Source organism: Brachyistius frenatus, unplaced genomic scaffold (genome assembly GCF_029030835.1).
Source record: "Brachyistius frenatus isolate BFR_SWC_R1_liver_20210118 unplaced genomic scaffold, ASM2903083v1 Contig_17, whole genome shotgun sequence".
In the NCBI taxonomy this organism is placed as follows: Eukaryota; Metazoa; Chordata; class Actinopteri; family Embiotocidae; genus Brachyistius; species Brachyistius frenatus.
In genome coordinates this window covers 3,968,223-3,987,589 of record NW_027210616.1, presented here as the reverse complement: position 1 = coordinate 3,987,589, position 19,367 = coordinate 3,968,223, and the positions used below count along the sequence as shown (strand labels likewise).

The following is a 19,367-nucleotide window of genomic DNA, read 5'->3' as shown; positions in this document are numbered from 1 at the left end:
GCCTGACAGGATCAAGCATGCCCAGACCACAACTATGTCCTCACCCATTTACCTGCAAGACCCTCAACCACAAAAAACCCCGGCCCTCCACCACCCCCTTGATCCCTGCAAAAGCCCCCATCTACTTCAGCTACACTCCCTTCAACTTTTATACCCCACTTTAATCCAACAAATGTTTCACACTTCCTTTATGCTTTCAAAACATGATTTGATGTTACGCTGAACAAAACTGCCCACATCAGGACAGAAGAGAACAGTTTCTTTGACAAAATCTCCCTTTTCTTTGTGATTTTATCTCTTTTCTTGTATATATTATTTTCAACTGGTAAACTAAATCGATCTCATTTTAACATTGACATACATGAATGTATATTCTTAAATTGATTACATTTTTTACATATTGGTGGGTTAGCTATATCGCTTCCCCACTGGTAATCTGTATTTCACTCTCCAGTAGCTGCACAGATAGTTGTTGATCTCCTTCCCTCCAAAGCAACATCAGGGAGACATTAGTTCAATGTCATTGATGTATTCTTTAAAAGTTTTTTCAACATTTGTCCTGGATATCAGTGGGACATCCATGCTGGACATTCAAGAGATGTTTTTTGTTAAAAGTCTTTTAAGGTGACATCCATGGTGAACATTGAAATGGTGTTCAATAAAGACATAAAACTTTCATTCGGGCTACTTAGTAGACATGATTTGAATGTTTGTCAAAAACCTTTAACCGTCTTCTCCCTGATGTCTCCCTGATGTCATGTGTTTGTAGGGTAGGGTTTTTTTGGTGGTTTTTACCCTAAATTTAGTTAAATTAAATCTCTTCATACAGACTGTCATCTTCCAACTAAATTCTCAACCTGTTGACTTTACACATCCTGTTTCCCATGTAATAGCAAGAGCTGTAAATCTTTTATCAAGGTTGATGTCCTTCAGTGGAGTGAGAAAGACAAGGTCTGTGGATCCATGTTTCTGTTGAAGATAACACAGTTTGTTTTTTCTGTAAAATAAAAAAAAAAGTTCTTTGTGTTCACAGGAGACTTTAACAAACGCTCACTTTCCTGTCAGTTTAACAGAAACCAGCAAACAGGTATGAATCTTCTTTACACCACACATATTGAACTAAATCTCTCTCAGTGTGTTTTATCTGTGTTTCTCTCTCACACACAGGAGCGCTGATACCATCTAACAACACATACTCGCAGGCCAGATAGCGTCCAGTACCTGCTTCAACACAGCTGCTGCTACAAAAGCAGGGAGGAAACCATGGCTGGAGTTATTAGAAAAACACTGACTCTGAATGCAGAGAAAAGCAAGGTGGAAAAATACAGGAAGTCCTGATACAAGTGCAAAGACTGAGAGAGACAAAGAGGGACGGAGGGAGGCTGACAGGGAGGGAGACATGTGAGCTAATGGTCTAAAATTTGAACTGTAACACAGAGAAATGTGAAAGTGTGAGCAGAGGCTGTTTCTGCTTTCCTCAGTACAATTCTTAACATTTTTAAAAGGTTTCTGAGGAGCACAGAGCTTTAATGGGCAGATTTTAAAGTAACAGCATATTTTCAGTATCGAAATGACTCACTGTCCTTTTCTATTTCTCTCTGTCTCCCTAATCTTGCTGCTATATTTAGTACTGGCATAATGCCCTTCAACAGATAGGGTGGCAGCAGCTCTGAGCTCCTCTCCTCTTTCCTTTCCTATCCAGGCTGTTTTACCAGATTCTTCCTCATCTTTCCTCTTCCTAAAAAGACAGACCTCTAAGATCTTCTGTCTTAAATTTATAGTAATTTTACACACACACACACACACACACACACACACACACACACACACACACACACACACACACACACACACACACACACACACACACACACACACACACACGCACGCACACAAACACAGACACGCACACTTTGTACTTGACCAGCTTCTGACTCAGCAGTACAGAGAGGAGGAGAGGGAACAATATTTTGTCTCATAACACCACGTCACATCACATACGCACTTTTTCTCTGTACCCAACTCCCTGGGTGGCACCGTAATCAAAAATGTCTGTTTGCCTTTCATTATCGTCAAATGAGGGATTAAAACAAAAGAAACAGGGGGGATGGAGGAGAGGAAGGGGGGCTGAGGTCAAAGCTGAGGGACATGAAACAGGTTATAGGAAGAAAACGACAGGTTTATACGAAAAATAAGACATTCCTTTAATAACATCTGTAACATCATGTTTGTATCCTGGTATCATGTTGAATATATTTGATGATGCAGTATACACTTTAATGTGGACATTGAGTCGATTAATTGGCATGTACAGTATATACTAATACGACATTGTTTTCTACAAAGACATCATAAAAGGGCACAAATGGTGTAGCAGCAAAAAAAGAGTGTAGTTTATCTCTATACATAGGCTGCAGTATGTATTTGCAGAGAAGAGATTCATTGCAAGGTACAGCTAGAATGAAGTTACAAATACATTTCTAAAGTATGCTCTACCTCATACACAAGGTCATGGCAGAATATTAGAGATTATAAAATGTTATATAGTTTAGTGAGGGGCATCTATAGGCTACTAAGACACTGAAGGTCAGAACAGGGCTATCTTAACAGTACAATGTAGACTGTGCTGATACAATGCACACTGATATTTGATGCTCATTAATACGTCCAAGCTTTAAAGAGTTGTGATGCTGAAATGACCGGAGGGGCCAGAAGATGCAGATCAGTAGAATTAGCTGTTGTTGCTTTTATTGTTCAGAATTAATGCTTTGAGATTAGAAAATTTGGTCACAAGAAGAAACAGTTGGAGCCCGAGAGGAAGCTAAAAAGCTGTCTCAGCACCACAACTCTCGTAGGTGGAATGTCCTTGATGTGTCATACATGTATGCATGAGTGGAGTCAGTTAGCTCCTTCAGCTCTGCCCCCAACATGTGTTTTTTTTTTCTTTTTTTTTTTTTTCCAGTGGAATAATCTACAGTATGTGCTTTGTGATCTCAATATAGCTGAAAGTGAGTAAAAAAAAAAAAAAAAAAAAAACCTTAAAGGAATAGTTTAAAAGATTGGGAAGTGAACTTTTTAACTTTCAGTTAGCCGAGATGATTGATGTCACTTACATGTCTGCTCAGTGAATACGTAGTTAGACTATCAGCCAGGTCGTGTAATTTAGATTAAAGACTGGAAACAGGAGTAGACGGCTAGCCTGGCTTTGAATCTCACCAAGTAAATCTGTCAAAAAACAGTGCTGCTCCTGCATGGATTTTGTTACATCTGGACAGAGCAACGCAAACGGTTCCTTCCATTTCCAGTCATTATGCTAAGCTAAGGTAACAGACCGCTAGCTCCAGCCTCATATTTCAGTCCATCCAGGGGTTTGATTTGATTTGATTTGTTTGCAATCTGTGACTGCAATAAGCATCTTGTGTAAAAATAAGTACTTTAATCCTTTCTCAATAATTTTATGCGCAAAAACGAGGTGCAATCTCTTACAATTGTAGATAAACTCATGTAATTTAAGTCATGCTGTATGATTAGACTGACGCAGAGAATTGATGATTTGTAATTTCCAGTCAGACTACATTTCCCATAAACCTTGTCATGTCCACTTTCTGTTCTTTTCCCAGTCACCCTGCATATGGTTTGTTTTGATGATGAGAAGAGACTTTATTTTTGTTGAAAAAGCAAGTTTTACTTGGAAAGACTTACTTTTTTCCATGAATACCTACAGTGGAGCTTCCATTCAATACCTTTACTACGGGGAAATTTGGGCTAAATTGCAAACTCCCGCAAACACTGTAGCAACTGGTTGAGTTTGCATTAATTAATGTGATCGCAGCATTTCCTGGAAGGACTGATATTTCCCATACAAATGGGAGTGGTAACGTTATTTCCCAAAATGTCGAACTAAACCTATAAAGCCATGAATGGTCACCAGTAGTTTGAGGCTACAAAAGCTTTGGGGAAGCACCTCCTCTTCCATATAATCACACAGTGTCCTCTAAATCAGTGAAAATCACTGCAGATCTGCTGCAGTTCCGAGTCCTGACACCCGAGACTGTGCTTATTGCTAAAAGCATCATAATCTTAATAGAGGTCTGAAATAACAGAGAAAGTAACAATGATGCTCTAATACTTGGTCATTAATATGTTACGATATAGAGGTAGTGATTTAAACGTTGATTGGCAGTAATAAACACTGAACAATGAACTGGAGCATGGACAAAATAATCTCATCTCAGGAGAGTATAAAAACAAAGTTTATCACAGCAGCCACTGAAACAATGTTCTGTTGCTTTGAGGTGGATATAAATAATTCAGACTCTGGACTGCACGCTGTTTTCTGAGTGACTATTCTTCAATCAGCTGGATTGTATGAATCCTCGGGAAAGTATGGACATGAATCTTGAACTTTCAAAGCTACCGTTTCTCATGGAGCTGAGACGTCACTGGCAAAATGTTCCCAGTAAAATTGAGCTCTGAATGGGTGTCAAAAATGGGTTTAAACTCCGGGACCTGCAACTTTAGGACCTCTGATCTCTGGCTTTAGCTCGTCACACTGACTGACAAGCTGCTTAAGACCTCATCCTTTCTGAAACAGTCACAGTTCAAATCCCTGTTCCCACCCGGCAGCCAAGCAGTCATGAACCAACATGGAGTTAGGCCGTGAGATTCAGTCAGAATATAAACAAGTTATGTTCCAACTGAATAATAGTCTTTCCATCCTAGCTCTAACGTGCAACAACAGCGGCCGTGTTTTCCTTTCACTGCACTGGGGACGGCTATTTGCTTGGTTTTTGTGTGCTACAGACAACACTGCCCCACTGATTGTTTGAATTACACATTATAATGTATAGAGTCACCCATTTGTGGCCGTGTGAGCCGTCTCTGTTTAAATTCAATACATTTGGGTATCGGTTTAGCCGGCCACCCAGCGTGACTCTTTATCCAGGCGGATTAAAGATTAACAAAAACAAAACAAAGACACATTCTGCAATATAGAATATTTTCCAATCAACTCCACAAAATCATAATAAAATATAAAACAGAGGCATATAATACAATACTTAATGAAGACTTTGCAGTAAATTGCAAATAAACGACTGACATATTTGCACACTTGGTGTGGCACAAACAAAAGCTTATGGCTACCTGCATTCATTTCACATCGGATGTGTGTGTAAATATGGATGTATGTGTGCTACAGCAGGGTGTGTGTGTGTCTGCATGTGTTGTGTCGTCCGTATTCCTGGTATTATGACTGTGAATGCATGTGTGTGAAGTAGTGAACAGCCGCCAGGCCTCATTATTGTCATTCTGCTCACTGCCTAAAAGGGAGGCAAAAGTCTCCTTTCAAATGGAGGAGCCAAGGAGAGACGGAGACAAAAGGCCCAAATTAAACAAATGCCGGAAAGCGCTTGGAGAGCCAGCCTGCGGTCATACACTTTGAATAAGAGAGGACGGCTGCAGGGATAGCCCATCTGGGTCTTTCAGTGGGGAGACCACACAGATACACCCCATCCCAGCATTTAGCTCCACTATAGGTCCACACACACTGGGGTGCCAGTTCATGTGCATGTCCTGTGTTCCTCTGGTATGTCTCACTGTGTATGTGTTCACCGTTAATCTGTTTTGCACATCCTCTGCGCACAAAGTGGCCTTGATGTAAACCCAGAATTCGTCTCTAGGTGCAGTGTCCTTGTGAGCAAATAATGTCAGCACGTAGGACACCGGCATACGACCGCCCTTCTTCATCAACATTGTTCTCGTAGCGTACGCTCGCTCTTGTTTCCACTGTTCTCTTATGCTGAAAGGAACGTCTTGGAGTCCAACCAAAAACCACAGCAGAGTATGTTCACCTACAGGCTTTTGTCAGGTTTTTTGCACATCCCTCAAAGTTGTCATTTTTCTCCCACTTTCATCCCCCACTCGTTGAATGTGTGTTGTGACGCTACATGCATGTACATGTGAACTGACAGAGGCTGTGCCATAGAAGCACCCACGTGGATCTACAGTGCATTTAGGCTGCAATGATGTTGCTTTACTGGAGCTCTGCTGCAGGGTCCCGTGCGTCCTTCCACTAATATTTCCTTCATTTTGAGATACTGGATGCTGAGAGTGGGCGATGAATCTACGGGGAGGTGGTGGAGAGGAGATGAAAAGAAAGTGGGCAGACACATCAAGTCCTCATGGAATCACACCTGGAACAATGAACAATAAAGAGAGAAGGGCTTTAGCATGAAATCGTTTTTCTCAGATACAAGGCTGATTCTCACATGTATACTGAATTATAAGTCTGGTGATAAAATCAGTGTCTAGATGCACTTTTTCTTGACAGATACTCTTGTACAAAACAGCCTACATTTTCTCTATCAAACACACCCACATTAGGATCTATTTGGGTTTTAGTCTTTTGGTCAAAGATACCTCAACATGTGGAATTAAAATGCTGACCCTAGAAAATAAAGTCAAACCGCACTACCACATGAGTTAAAGCTCCTCAGAGCAAAGCCTTCTTATTTCAGCAAATGTAAAAGTAAATTGATTCAGAGTGGGTCATTAAAGTGGAGAACATGCTCTGCAGCTTCATTCAATAGTAGACACAGCCTGATGCAGCTCAGCTTTCACTGATTGAACTTTTATTAAGATAAACTCACTAAACGTATCTTGATTTAGGCTCTTATATCTTGATTCCTAAATGATTGAGCTTTTGAAGGTCTCTTTTTAATGCTCATCTCTGTATCTTCCCTTGTCCTTATATTGTGTTTTAGTTCCAAAACCATTGATAAGAAATTCAAGCAACAGATTGATTTTTATTTTCTGGTTGGGTGTGGACTGACTTGCATCGGCGAATGTTGAGCTTCTGGCCTTTCCGGCTGCAGCTCTCAGCTCTGATGGTGCAGCGGCACTGACATGACGTCACATCCAAGGTCCACTTCCTCCCCCTGCAGGGGCGGCAGCGAGGTGTCTGAGAGGGAGAGGCCGAGAAAGTGGTGGGAGGAGGTGACGGAGGAAGAGGAGAGGATGTGGCAGGAAGAGATGGAGGAGCAAGGGTTCTGGATGGAAGAAGGGTGAAAGAAAAGAGCGGTTAACTGCAGAATTTATTAATTCACTGATCATCAAAAGATGCTGGTGGTGATTTGAGGCTGGACTGAAGCACAGCAATGCTTTGAGCTAAATACTAACGTCATCATTCCCACATGGTCTTAAAGCTCACATGTGGTATGATGTTTACCATGTTCTTCAAGTTAGTGTGGTGTCTTAGCATGCTAAAATTGCTAATCAGACGTAATTAGCTGTACACACAAAGTACAGCTGAGCCCCACGAGACTGTTGATAGTTTTGCTGGTATTAGTTTTAAAAGGGCAAAACATTTGACCTGATGGCGCTCTGTTAAAAAATGAGATAACGTCCTGGCAGAAAATTACCAGCAGATTTTCCTTTAAATTTATTGATATTTCTGTTAATCCTAATTCGGAAAATTCTGTAGATTTACAGCTAATCCTCTGTATCCTCTTCTTTTGCAGACATCTCTAATCTTTAAGGTGCAATGTCTAAAAAGTTACAGCACATCCTCAGGAGCATTTGAAGACATTTTCTTCACCACTTAAATTCTAATAATCAGAAACGTTCTTTGTCCCGAGTGACCGACGTGAGTGATGGATGCCCTGCCTCTTGAACTGTTCACGCTTGATGGGGGTTCAGCTCAGACGATCGAATGGGTATTTATGAAATACGGGTAAACCACCTGTGAAAAATTGATACAGAACGTTCCTTCACCTCAACACGGCACACAGGGCTTTATTTTTAGAGGGATTGTTTTTAGAGTCTGGAGCTAGTTGACAAATCTAGGAATTATCTAACTTTTTAATTGATCACATGGGGTGCTTGACTGTCACAATCAAATTTAATCACATAATTATTAAGATTTCATTGAAAAATCACAAAAGTCCACCTTAAGGTGGCGCCACAGGAAACATCAGAGGGTCCTCAAAAGTCAGCAGAATTCATCCTTTTGAGACCATAAATGTCTGCACAAAATTGTATCTCAATCCAACCAACAGTTGTTGAGATATTTCATTCTGGAACAAAGTGGCGGACCGACCGATGGGCTAAAAATGAATTGTTTGAACGTACACACTGCCAGTCTGAAACAAACCAACACAATGTAGTGTGTGGGAGATGTGTGACTAATGTGGGATACTGTCTCCTTAGCTGCAGACAAACTTTCTCCTCTTTCTGTCCGTCTGTCTCTCTGTCTGTTACCATGGCTATGTTCGCATACTTGCCTATGAGGTCTTCAGCTTCTCCTCTAGACGCCCTACACTTTTCCTGTCTGAGGTTTTAGTCTGAGAAAGTTGCCTGCATCAGTTGGTCCATTAACTGGAGCTGGTTCGGGCTCAGTCCTCCCGGGAGGCTGGCGGCCTTAATGAAGTTACTTAATGAGGCAGAGAGGGACCATCTTTGTTCACATCCGATGACCACGCCTGCCGCTGGCATGGACATAGGAGGTGGCATTTGGAAGCAAATTACCAGGATTTCACCCCTGCCAGAGTCTGAATAAAGCCTGTTCTGAGTGATGGATGGGTGCTGAGGGACATCACACCCAACCAAAGCTACCTCTGGCCCCCGGGGGCCGGAAATAACTGACAGCAAAGAGAAGGGGAATCAGATGAAAAAGAAAAGGGAGGAAAAGAGCTCTTACTCTTTTATCTTTCACTGCTCAGGACTCATGCAGATATACGATGCACGTGGCTCCACATTTAAATCACTGAGAATAATATGAAATGTCAGACTACTGATGACTACTAATAACTACTGACTGAGTTGATGACTGTGATTATGGAGTTTCACAGTGTGTGTGTGTGTGTGTGTGTGTGTGTGTGTGTGTGTGTGTGTGTGTGTGTGTGTGTGTGTGTGTGTGTGTGTGTGTGTGTGTGTGTGTGTGTGTGTGTGTGTGTGTGTGTGTGTGTGTGTGAGAGAGAGAGACCTTGAGTGCTGTGGCTGTAAAACAAATTGTCCTTCAGTAATACTGTAGACCAGATAACCCAGTTTTTCTTTAATCCCAACATTCACACTGAGGCAGAGAGCATCTGGGAAATATTGACTAACGTGTACGAACAATCAAATGTGTGCACTGAATATTCAACATACGCAGCTCTGACGGCTTCGGCTGTCATCTGTCTGGACTTCCCCCTCCTTTTCTTCTTGTCTTTTCTTGGTGGCTTCAGAAACGGCCTGAGAATATCAAACAGACAAAATGTTGTACACTTTAAATGGGCAGGATTTCACGTCTTGTAAATTGTATTTAGTTCTGATGTCTGTTGGAACGACAAACACTAAAATCAAATCAGTCTCTCCTGATGAACCCCAAAAACTGCATGCAACATTCTATCTAAAAGTTTTGGATTTAATTTTTAACACTTTTTAATTTTACTCAGTTCTCCAACACAACAGCTACTTGTGTTAAACTTTCCAGATTTACATGTTTTGCCTTTTTTGGAAAATAATAAAACTTTGTTGTGCAATGGTGTCAGAAAATTTCAACCAAATCCCTATAGCTAATTTCAACATATTTCAATTTTAAATGAAACACACAGCTTAGAGTCAGGGCTCCTCACTACAACATTATCTGAAATATTCCTCAAGTAATTTATGATATTTGTCTGCAATATGTATTTCATTTTGTAACTTTATCCACCTTTCTTATTTCAAACAGTAGCACATGTTCATCTGCTCAACAGTGTAATGCTCATCAATATCAGTTTAAGTGTGTGTTTACATTCATCTCCTGAAGCAGAAAAGGTTCCCTATCCTCAGGAAATCTGATTTGAAGGGGCCGACCTAAGAGCATGATTTGTGACATCACAAATCGTTTGGAAGCTGATTCTGGTGAAACAATATTTGACTCACATAATCAATTAATCAAAATGTATTTGTATAGCACATTTTAAAACACAACAAAGGTTGCCCAAAGTGCCACACATAGACAAACAGTCACACATTCGAAAAGGCAGGATTAATAAAAATAAGTAAAATCAAGACAAACTAACACAAATCACACAAAAATACCAAGTAGAGGTCAGAGCGGATAGGCCAGTGAAAATAAATAGGTTTTTAAACGGCTTTTGAACATTGGTAAAATGGACGACAACCTAATATGAAGGGGAAGGTTGTTCCAGAGTTTAGGAGCAGCAACAGAGAAGGCACGGTCAGCCCCGGTTGTCATTTTTGTTCTCGGAATAACTAAAAACTGTTGGTCGAGAGACCTGAGTGAGCGAGGTAGGGTATAAGGATGCAGCAGGTCGGACAGATAGGCAGGTCCATTAAGACACCTGACCTTAGCTAAAGTTATTAGCTGAAAGAGACCGACTTTGACAACAGATTTAATCCGGAGATCTCATTTAAAAGATGAGTCAAAAATCACACACAGATTCTTAACATGAAAATTAAAGTGGGTTGCCATAGAGCCAAGACACAATGAAGGACTGTCCGGTGTCACAGCTGAAAGGCGAGAGGGATTGAGCAGCAAGATCTCTGTTTTACCTTCATTGAGGCATACATTTTGTTTTTGCGACAGCCAGATTTTGACATCAGCCAGGCAGCTCATTAGTGAATTTATAGAGGCAGTGCCAGATTTGAAGGGAAGGTATATCTGAATATCGTCGGCATAGAGGTGATAAGAAATATTATGTTTTTGTAAAATGGATCCAAGAGGAAGCATGTAAAGTGAGAACAGAAGTGGACCCAAAATGGACCCTTGCGGTACCCCACAGGTCAGGGGGGCCTGTTGAGAGGAGCAGTTGCCCATGATGACAGAGAGTGATCTGTCATTCAGGTAGAATTTAAAGCATTGTAGGGAAGTACCTCAGATGCCGACGGAGTGCTCAAGGCAGGAGATTAAAATTTCATGGTCCACAGTGTCAAAAGCAGCAGTGAGATCGAAAAAAAAAGCAAGATGGCGGAATCACCAGCATCAGCAATGAGTAAAAGGTCGTTAAAAACTTTTAAAAGGGCAGATTCAGTGCTGTGAGACGTTCTAAAACCAGATTGAAAAACATCACAGATGCCATTAAAACTGATAAAAGACTGAATCTGCTTAAATACAACTTTCTCCAAGATCTTGGACAGAAAAGGCAAAGTGGATATTGGTCTGTAATTTGATGGGTCAGAGGACTCCAAATTAGGTTTCTTGATGAGAGGAATCAACATACACATAAGTGTGATATGGAAACTTGAAGCCTCCTGTGTATATTCACTAGAAGTAGACTTTAAAGTGATGTATGAGAAATCCTGTCGAGCAATTAAATGTCAGAAATTCAATCAATCTGCATTATTGATAGATTCTGTAACTTTAAATGAGGGAGAAGGCGGTGATGTTAGTTGAAAAAGTTGAAAAAGATAACTGAACTTTTTTGTGGAAAAACCACATCAGACACAATCGTTGTTCAAATCAGAGTATTTATGCCTGGAGGGGATCTTTAAGCTCTGACAACAGTTTGCTGACAACAGTCAGCTTTATCATTTTGAGTGCCCAGCCTTTATTGAGCTCAATCTGTTTTACATGTTTTTATCTGTGTAACAAAGTGTATCTACAACTCTGGTTTTAGTTTTAACCAACTATAACTTGTCTCTGTTCTAATCCCATCTGCTGCTATAAACTACATTCAATTATGGGGGCAGTGTTTACCCGCTCGGCCCTGACCATATTAACAGACTGTGCTGCTGCTGCTGCTGTTGTTTTTGGAGCTCTAATTTACTATTATGGATGCGTGACTCTGCTCCGTCAGTCTGTGAGAGAGCACATGGCAGGGGAGATAAAATCATCTCTATGGTGACAACAGGATGCTGGCCACCCCAGGGGATGCTGGGAGAGAGTCACACAGATGCTAACTTGCTGATGCACACACACACACACACACACACACACACACACACACACACACACACACACACACACACACACACACACACACACACACACACACACACACACACACACACACACACACTTATTATTAACACAGCGAGTATGTACAAATGCCAATAGCATGTAAAAATGTCAGAAAACCACACAGAGTCATATAAACTCATGACTTTTAACTGAAGGTAGAAAAAATAATTATTTAAACGCATACAGTATACACATGAACTGGAATCCCATTATTTATGTCCCCATCCTAACAGGAAGCAGGGTGACATAAACATTAAAGATGCAATCATATGATTGTCTGGTTGGACCTGCTAGTACGAGGCACACAAACAAACAGCAGGGATCCAGCAGAAATATTTCTCTCACAGTGTACAGCTGTCAGTCCCAGCTGACATGCTACAAAACCTCAACACAGGAGTCCCCACATGCAAGAGAGGAAGATTCCTTTACTAAATGTGAAAGTTGGCCCACAGTCAGAAGACTTTAACATTTTCTGTGAAGTTTTTGTCGACTGAGAAAAATCTGACGCTCTAAAATCAATTTACAGAAATTTCAAACTTTTCTCACCTTGAGATCAGTAAACCATCACAGAGATCAGTTTGTTACCTAATTTCTTTTAACAAAGTTTAGCAAAGACCTGTGCCATGTAACCACAATGTCTCTGGCTCAGCTGTCCGGCCTGGTGTATTAAAGGAAATTTACTGTCAGAGATTAAACACATTGAATGAGGTGTTTTTTTACCTTTTAGTAGTGTGACGGAGTTACTCGAGGTGTTGTACACACAGATGAGGTCAAATACTGTCTTATCAATGGTGTCACACTATTTTACTGCTTTACAGGTGACTTATCACGAGGTAAGACATGTAGCAATACATGCAGGGAAGAACAAGACGGCAGGCTGGTAAAAATGGATCTGAACATTTCAAATACTTAAAGAATCATCATTGAGATGGAAAATTGTTATTCAACATGCATTTTAGTGAGTAAGCAAGAAAATTCCAAAAGACGCCTTTTACAGCCTAAATTGTAATCAGTGTTCTACTAGTGTTTAACTGGGTGTCCCTTTTGCTGTTTAAATGCACCAGTTAAACAGGTGTGAGCATGTTGATTCTTCACTGTTTCATTAGATAAGTAAAGCCCGAAAGCGAACACTGACACGTTTCATGGATTAACGTAATGTAGTACGAGTTATTTGCCAGCGATGTTAGACCTTTGCAGCAAAAATTAGTTTTAAATCAACCCAAATGACAAACTGTTTGAAATTAATAATTGATTAAAGCATGCTTGCCTCATATAATGACTGAGAGCAAGTATCTGATAAATATAACCTCTTTAAGAAACTATAAAGCCATTTATTCATCAGGAGGCGCTGTTTTTGACTGAAATACTGGTCTGACTACTGCCGACTCATTAGTAGCATCATTAGCAGAACAGTGTATCCTTAGTGCAGAGCTTAGACATGGGATGATAGACTGTTTAATAAGGAAAAAGTGAAACAAAAGATGTCACAAAAACAGCTCACTAACACACGAACAACTTCGGGGGGGGGAAAAAAATCCAGAAAGAAAGGAAATAATGAGTGTTTTACCTTGTAGTCGGTGTTGGCTGGAATTGTTCTTTTAATCTGCACACACATTAAACAGGGTGTCAGTATGAAAGTGCAGTGAGGCCATGAACAACAGGTACACGTTGCATCTCTTCCTTTGTGCGCAGACATGAACAGTGTGTTTTAATTACCTGCACTCACACTGGCTGTGCTCGATGAAGGGCAGCTCAAGGAGCTCGTGTTTCATGAAGGACGTTCTCATCAGCTGCACACAGAGCAGAGAAAAATCATTCAAGATTTATCACATACTGAAGCAGACAGAGATTTGGTGATTGTGTGTACCTCCATGGTGAGTGTGTGTGTGAGCAAGGGCAAACACTCCATGGCCTCATCAGCACAGCAGCCGCCACATCGCCTCACCGACACGCAGGACGGCACAAAGAGATGGTGGGTCTCCCCCGGCAACTCCCGCCAAACCTCCACCAGAGTGTCCCGAGGCTCGCAGCCGCTCCGCGAGTAAACCTCCAACCACCGTCGCACTGGTGAAGCAACACAAACAAATAATCAGTTTTATTTTTACATTTTTCTCCATGACATGGGATTCGCGGAAGAAACATAAGAGCGTACCTTCTCGACCTTCCCTGGACTTGGGGGAGTCTGCTGGCCGCCAGTGAGCGAGCTGGAGAGAGAAATAAAAGTAAAGAAAATCAATGAGAGAAGTTTGTTTCAAAGAATTCAGGATTTCCGGGTCAAGCTGACATGTTGAAGAGCCATGATAAGTGGTTTCACTCAAGTTTAGTGAACATGGTGAAAGTGAAAAAAACGATGTACAGCAGCCAGTAAATTTTGGTATGCCATCTTCAAAGAAAAACAATACATTTTCTACACCTAAAATACCCTCATACATCCTCCAGAAATATATTATATGTGCAATTTTTAATCATGTCAACCAAAGAATGTGCAACATTTTCATGCCAAAATCAAACGAAAAGAATTTATGTTTAAATTCAATCAAATGTTTACAAAATAAATCAAAATCTACATTGTTCATCGATAAGAACATTTTAACATTATAAATGAAATTAAGATCAAATTTAGTCAAGTTTAAGATTAAGGAAATGTCATAAGCACAAGAAGAAAACCCTCAAAGACTCCCAGATTGTCTGCACATGCTAAAAAGTATTAGCTTCTGTGTTTTTATTTAGCTTATCTATCAGATTTAAAGAAAAGGTTGTTTTTTTTCACGTGTTTATAGCAAGATAACACTTCAAATATGGGCTGTTATTGTTCACTAATCAGCATTTATTGCTGAGGTAACCCATGATATGGCTGTAATTACTTTGAAGCAATTGTCTGCAGCCTCCTGTTTGACACGGTTGTAAAAAGCCTCCTGGAGCAGATCAAAGTGTTTCCTGTTAATGAACACCACAATATTTCACACCTGCAATCTGAACATGACAGGCTCGGTAAAGCGCGGTGGTAAATACCATGAAGGAAAAGTCTGAACTTTGGTACTCCTTGATACAACCTTGAAGGAGGCCTACAGGAAGGCAGCTAAATTAAATGCCCCTCATTTAAGGCTGTTATGAAACATTTCTTGCATAGACAAGGTCTATTGGTTCAACTGAGTGCGTTAGAAATCAAATTTCAACCACATAGTCATCTTCGTGAGTGAGGGAGCTGCATGAACCCGAGTTGCACCTGCTACCTTCGCCTTGAAGTCTATCGCCTGATTGGAAAAACTTTCAGTAGCGGTAGATAGTGAGAGTGTCTGCCACTGGATTTCTCAGCAGTGAACTATTACTTTAAAAGAAAATGATTGGTATACATGTTTTGGTCTGACAGAAATACCAATCCAATATTTAACTGGCCTTTCTCTTTTTATTTCACTTCATGTTGCCCATTTATTTTAGTCCCAGGAAGGAAAACACTGCTGGAAAGTACATTTCACCACATTTCAGAGAAAAATATTGTACTTTATACTCCACTGCCTTCATTTTATAAATTTACCTTCAGCACTTGTTACTTTGCAGAGTAATATTTTACATTCAGACCTATGTATTAATAAATATTAAACTGTTGCTTTCCAACCTGATTGTCTTGTGACCATTTACAAAAGTCTGAGGTAAGAACAGCTCCATCTTTTCCCTTACAAACTTCGCACATGGTTTCATTTAAATGACTGTTTGAGGACCAAATAATTAAAATACTTTACAAACAGTGTTGGGAAGGTCACTTTTGAAATGTAATAGGTTGCAGAGTAACATTAAATAGTCCTAAAAACTAAATTTAAACTGGGCAGTGTAAACCTTTCAACACAACTAAACATTGATTGCTGTCAAACTTTAATTAAAAGTTCACTATAACTTGAATTAGCACTTGAATATTTAGATTTAAAAGCGCAACCAAAAATAAATCCCAAGTACATAGATCATACCTGACTGCAGTTAATGAAAAATGTTACTATAACCTCAAACCAAATCTTCATTCAGGTCACCTCCATAACTCTTTTTAAACATCTCTGTCTTTTCCAATGACATGGCCAACCATCTTGGTGCTGCTGCTTAGAGCACTGCACATTGATTTGATTGGAAGACGAGAAGCAGAGCAAATTCAAACAAGGGAACCAATCAGAAACAACGTTCATAATTTGAGTGCATTCTGCCAAATAAAATGAGCCTGTTTGGACATAGACAAAAGTCATTCCTGTGAAAAGATGCAAAGCAACAGAATGAATATCATATTCTACACATGAACTTTTTACTGAAAATAATATATTCTGATGTGTAAAATATGTAATTCAATTCAATATTTTTTTTGTCAGTGACTGTAACTGATTACAATTACTTTTATTTTGTAATTCATTTACATTTAACTAGCTGCTCCCAAACACCGTTCACAAATAGCTGCAAATATTTGAGTAAAGTCCATTAATCATCTAATGACCTTTCAAATTCATCTCATGACCCAATGGAGGGGCCTAACACAGGGGTTGGGAACCACTGGACTGGGCAGCTACAAAAGGAAAATGGTTCTACCACATTTGTTTCCATATTAAAAATCTAATAATGTATCTGTGAGCATTTTTAAAAGAATACAATTTTACTTTTACTGAAGTAAAGGATCTGAATACTTCTTTCACCACTGAAAAATAAGGAGAAACTGAATTTTGTAGCTAGATACTTCTCTCTCTGACACACACAAACACATCTGCACAGACATTATTCGGCCCATGTGTGTATGAAGACCAAGGCCACTTGTAAGGGAATGTAGACTTTGTCCAGTTGCCCCCCCTTTAACTGCTCCACCCCCTTCTATACACACACACACACACACACACACACACACACACACACACACACACACACACACACACACACACACACACACACACACACACACACACACACAGGTCTGGCCCACATTAATTGAACAGCTTTGAGTTAAGCTTGGACTGAGGCCATTTTGTGACTGGTATGAACTGAAGTAAATGTGTCTTCTCTGTATCAGTCTTGGAGACAAGTCTAAGACAAACTCCTTTTGGCAGCCGTATCTGCAAGGAGCTGGCACACACACACACACACACACACACACACACACACACACACATCCTGAGTGGCAGCCCAAAGCCATCTGCCCTGGCACTGCTGTCTGTCTGCTGTCTAAACCATCTAACTCCCTAACACTCCCAGAGAAACGTGTGTGTGTGTGTGTGTGTGTGTGTGTGTGTGTGTGTGTGTGTGTGTGTGTGTGTGTGTGTGTGTGTGTGTGTGTGTGTGTGTGTGTGTGTGTGTGAAAAACACCCTGCCCTCCAGCTATACACCATCTCTCACACACTGAGCTTCATCGCTGCAGGAGGAGAAGGATGACCCCCTTTTTCAAATAACCTGTCAGAGAAGCAGACAGCATGGTAGGCTGAACTTTTTCGGGTGTGAGCAGGTGAAGAGGCTTTCACGGTGTTTGCTGCTGTGCGCCGTGTAGTGTCTAGGATGATGAATCACTAAAACATACGGTATACAGCGAGAAATTAATGAATATAGAGCTAGCTAAAGGAGACAAAGCAAGTGCCATGAGGGAGGAGGATTTCCCACAACCTGGCAACTCAATAATTGTTGTAAATAATGTTTATAACTGATCTACCAAGTTTTACTCGACTATAATGTTCACAACAGTCTATAAACTTTTTTATAAAAGCTGCCTTATATAAAGTGTCACTGAATATTAATAGTGAGCGGAGACAGCAAACCATAATATCACGTAATAACTGAGTTCCACAGACGAACAGCATCCTGCAGGATTATTATTGTGTTTTTCTGTCACAGGACCTGAAGTGACAGGTGTCACTGACCTCGGGGATAACTTCCACCAAGCTACAACTACCACCAGTCTAAATTCAGACAAAAAGGACGGTAGCTTCCTTTAAACCCATAAAGTGACTGTGAAAATAAGCTGGAAATGAGTCACACAAGCTCCTGGCTGGTGGCTGGATGCAGTTGGTTTTTTTTTTAGGTCAAATGGTCTATACATATACATACATACCTTGGCATGAGACGTCGGTATTCTGGTGAGCAGCAGGAATTGAAACATTCCTAGAATAACTTGAAGCATAATCCCCATTGTGCAGGAGTCCAAGGGGCACGCAAAAAATATTTTTGGACCAATCCAAAAAAGAAAAAAAGAAGGTAGTTTGTCCTCCCTCCTCCGCCTCTGTGTCCGATTAAAGATATCCCGGTTTCATTCCCCAGCCTCCCTTCCCTGAAAGGTCTCCCAGGGTGGCATCCTCAGGGTCGGAATATCAACTTTATAAAATGATAATAAACTACCAGGAGTCAGTTCCTAACCTTAACTCTCGTCTGACAGTAGCCTATAAATGTGCCTTTCTTATGATATTAGCTAATGACTAACCGTGACACCAAAGCACCAAAATCCCAGCCTTTTTCCCCGGAACTTGTATGAACTTTGAAGTGATGCTTTCTTGTATTTATTTTGAGTACCGTCAGTCTGTTGGTCCTGGTCTCATGAAACCGGTCTGGGGGGTCCGGGGTGGCGTGACTGGAGGATCATACAGATTCCCGCTGAAACGTGGTGCGATCATAAAATCCGGCGTGCCTGAAAAAAAAAAAACAATCACATCATCCTGTTATAGGATGTTTATCCGGTAAAGATCCGACGCTTTGGGACGACGTGCAGAGGGACAGTGCCGCATATTCCTCTCCCCGGCTCGGTCACAGTCTCAGCACACTGTCGCTCCCACAGAAAATGTGACGTTGCCCCTCCAGGCGCATCTTTCCGTTTTTTTACCCCCTTATAAATAAACCTAGAATACATCCTCCGCTGTCATGGCAGTGCAGCTACAGCAGAGCCGGCAGAGCAGCAGGGCAGTCCTCACACAGACACGCACAGAGGTCTGGAAAGGTAGCAGTCTTCAATTGTTGTTGTGATCGGTTTCCTCATTTCATTTGCCCTTGAGACGCACGCAGCGTAACCATTGCGCTGCCAACTTTCTCCAAACGGGACAGGCGCGGATACAGGTGCAGCGTCTCAACTAGTCCCGCAGTGGGGGTCCAGGGGGCCTCCAGGGGCCCCTAGCATGTGTTGTGCCTTCTACTGGGGACACTGAGTTCATGTCCCACTGGAGATTTTTTTTTTTTTAAGCCTGGCAGGTTTTATACGGCTGGATTCAGTAATGTTGTGTATTTACATGCAGATTTTTGTATCAAAATATGAACAGTTTAAACAATCAGCAGATTCAATGATTAGTAATAAGTAACTATTTTTTTTAGAATCGATAAAGTCATTATTTTAAAGAGGAAGTGGCAAATTGATTGAATATTTTGGTTTGGACAAATTTAAGCAATGTTGAGATGCCACTATGACAAATGTAAAAAGGATTTC

General features: G+C 40.8%; 1 protein-coding gene across 1 annotated transcript; it reads right to left on the bottom strand.

Moving 5' to 3' along the window:
- Positions 1–2,179: 2,179 nt before the first annotated feature.
- On the bottom strand, positions 2,180–19,085 carry vegfba (vascular endothelial growth factor Ba). Its single transcript, XM_069694448.1, has 8 exons — positions 18,012–19,085; positions 14,100–14,151; positions 13,815–14,011; positions 13,664–13,737; positions 13,515–13,550; positions 9,148–9,231; positions 6,834–7,049; positions 2,180–6,194 (listed from the first exon to the last, which is right to left on the bottom strand). The coding sequence occupies exons 1-8, from the start codon at positions 18,087–18,089 to the stop codon at positions 6,173–6,175; spliced, it is 759 nt and encodes a 252-aa protein (XP_069550549.1). The 5' UTR covers positions 18,090–19,085; the 3' UTR covers positions 2,180–6,172.
- Between the last annotated feature and the right edge of the window lie 282 nt (positions 19,086–19,367).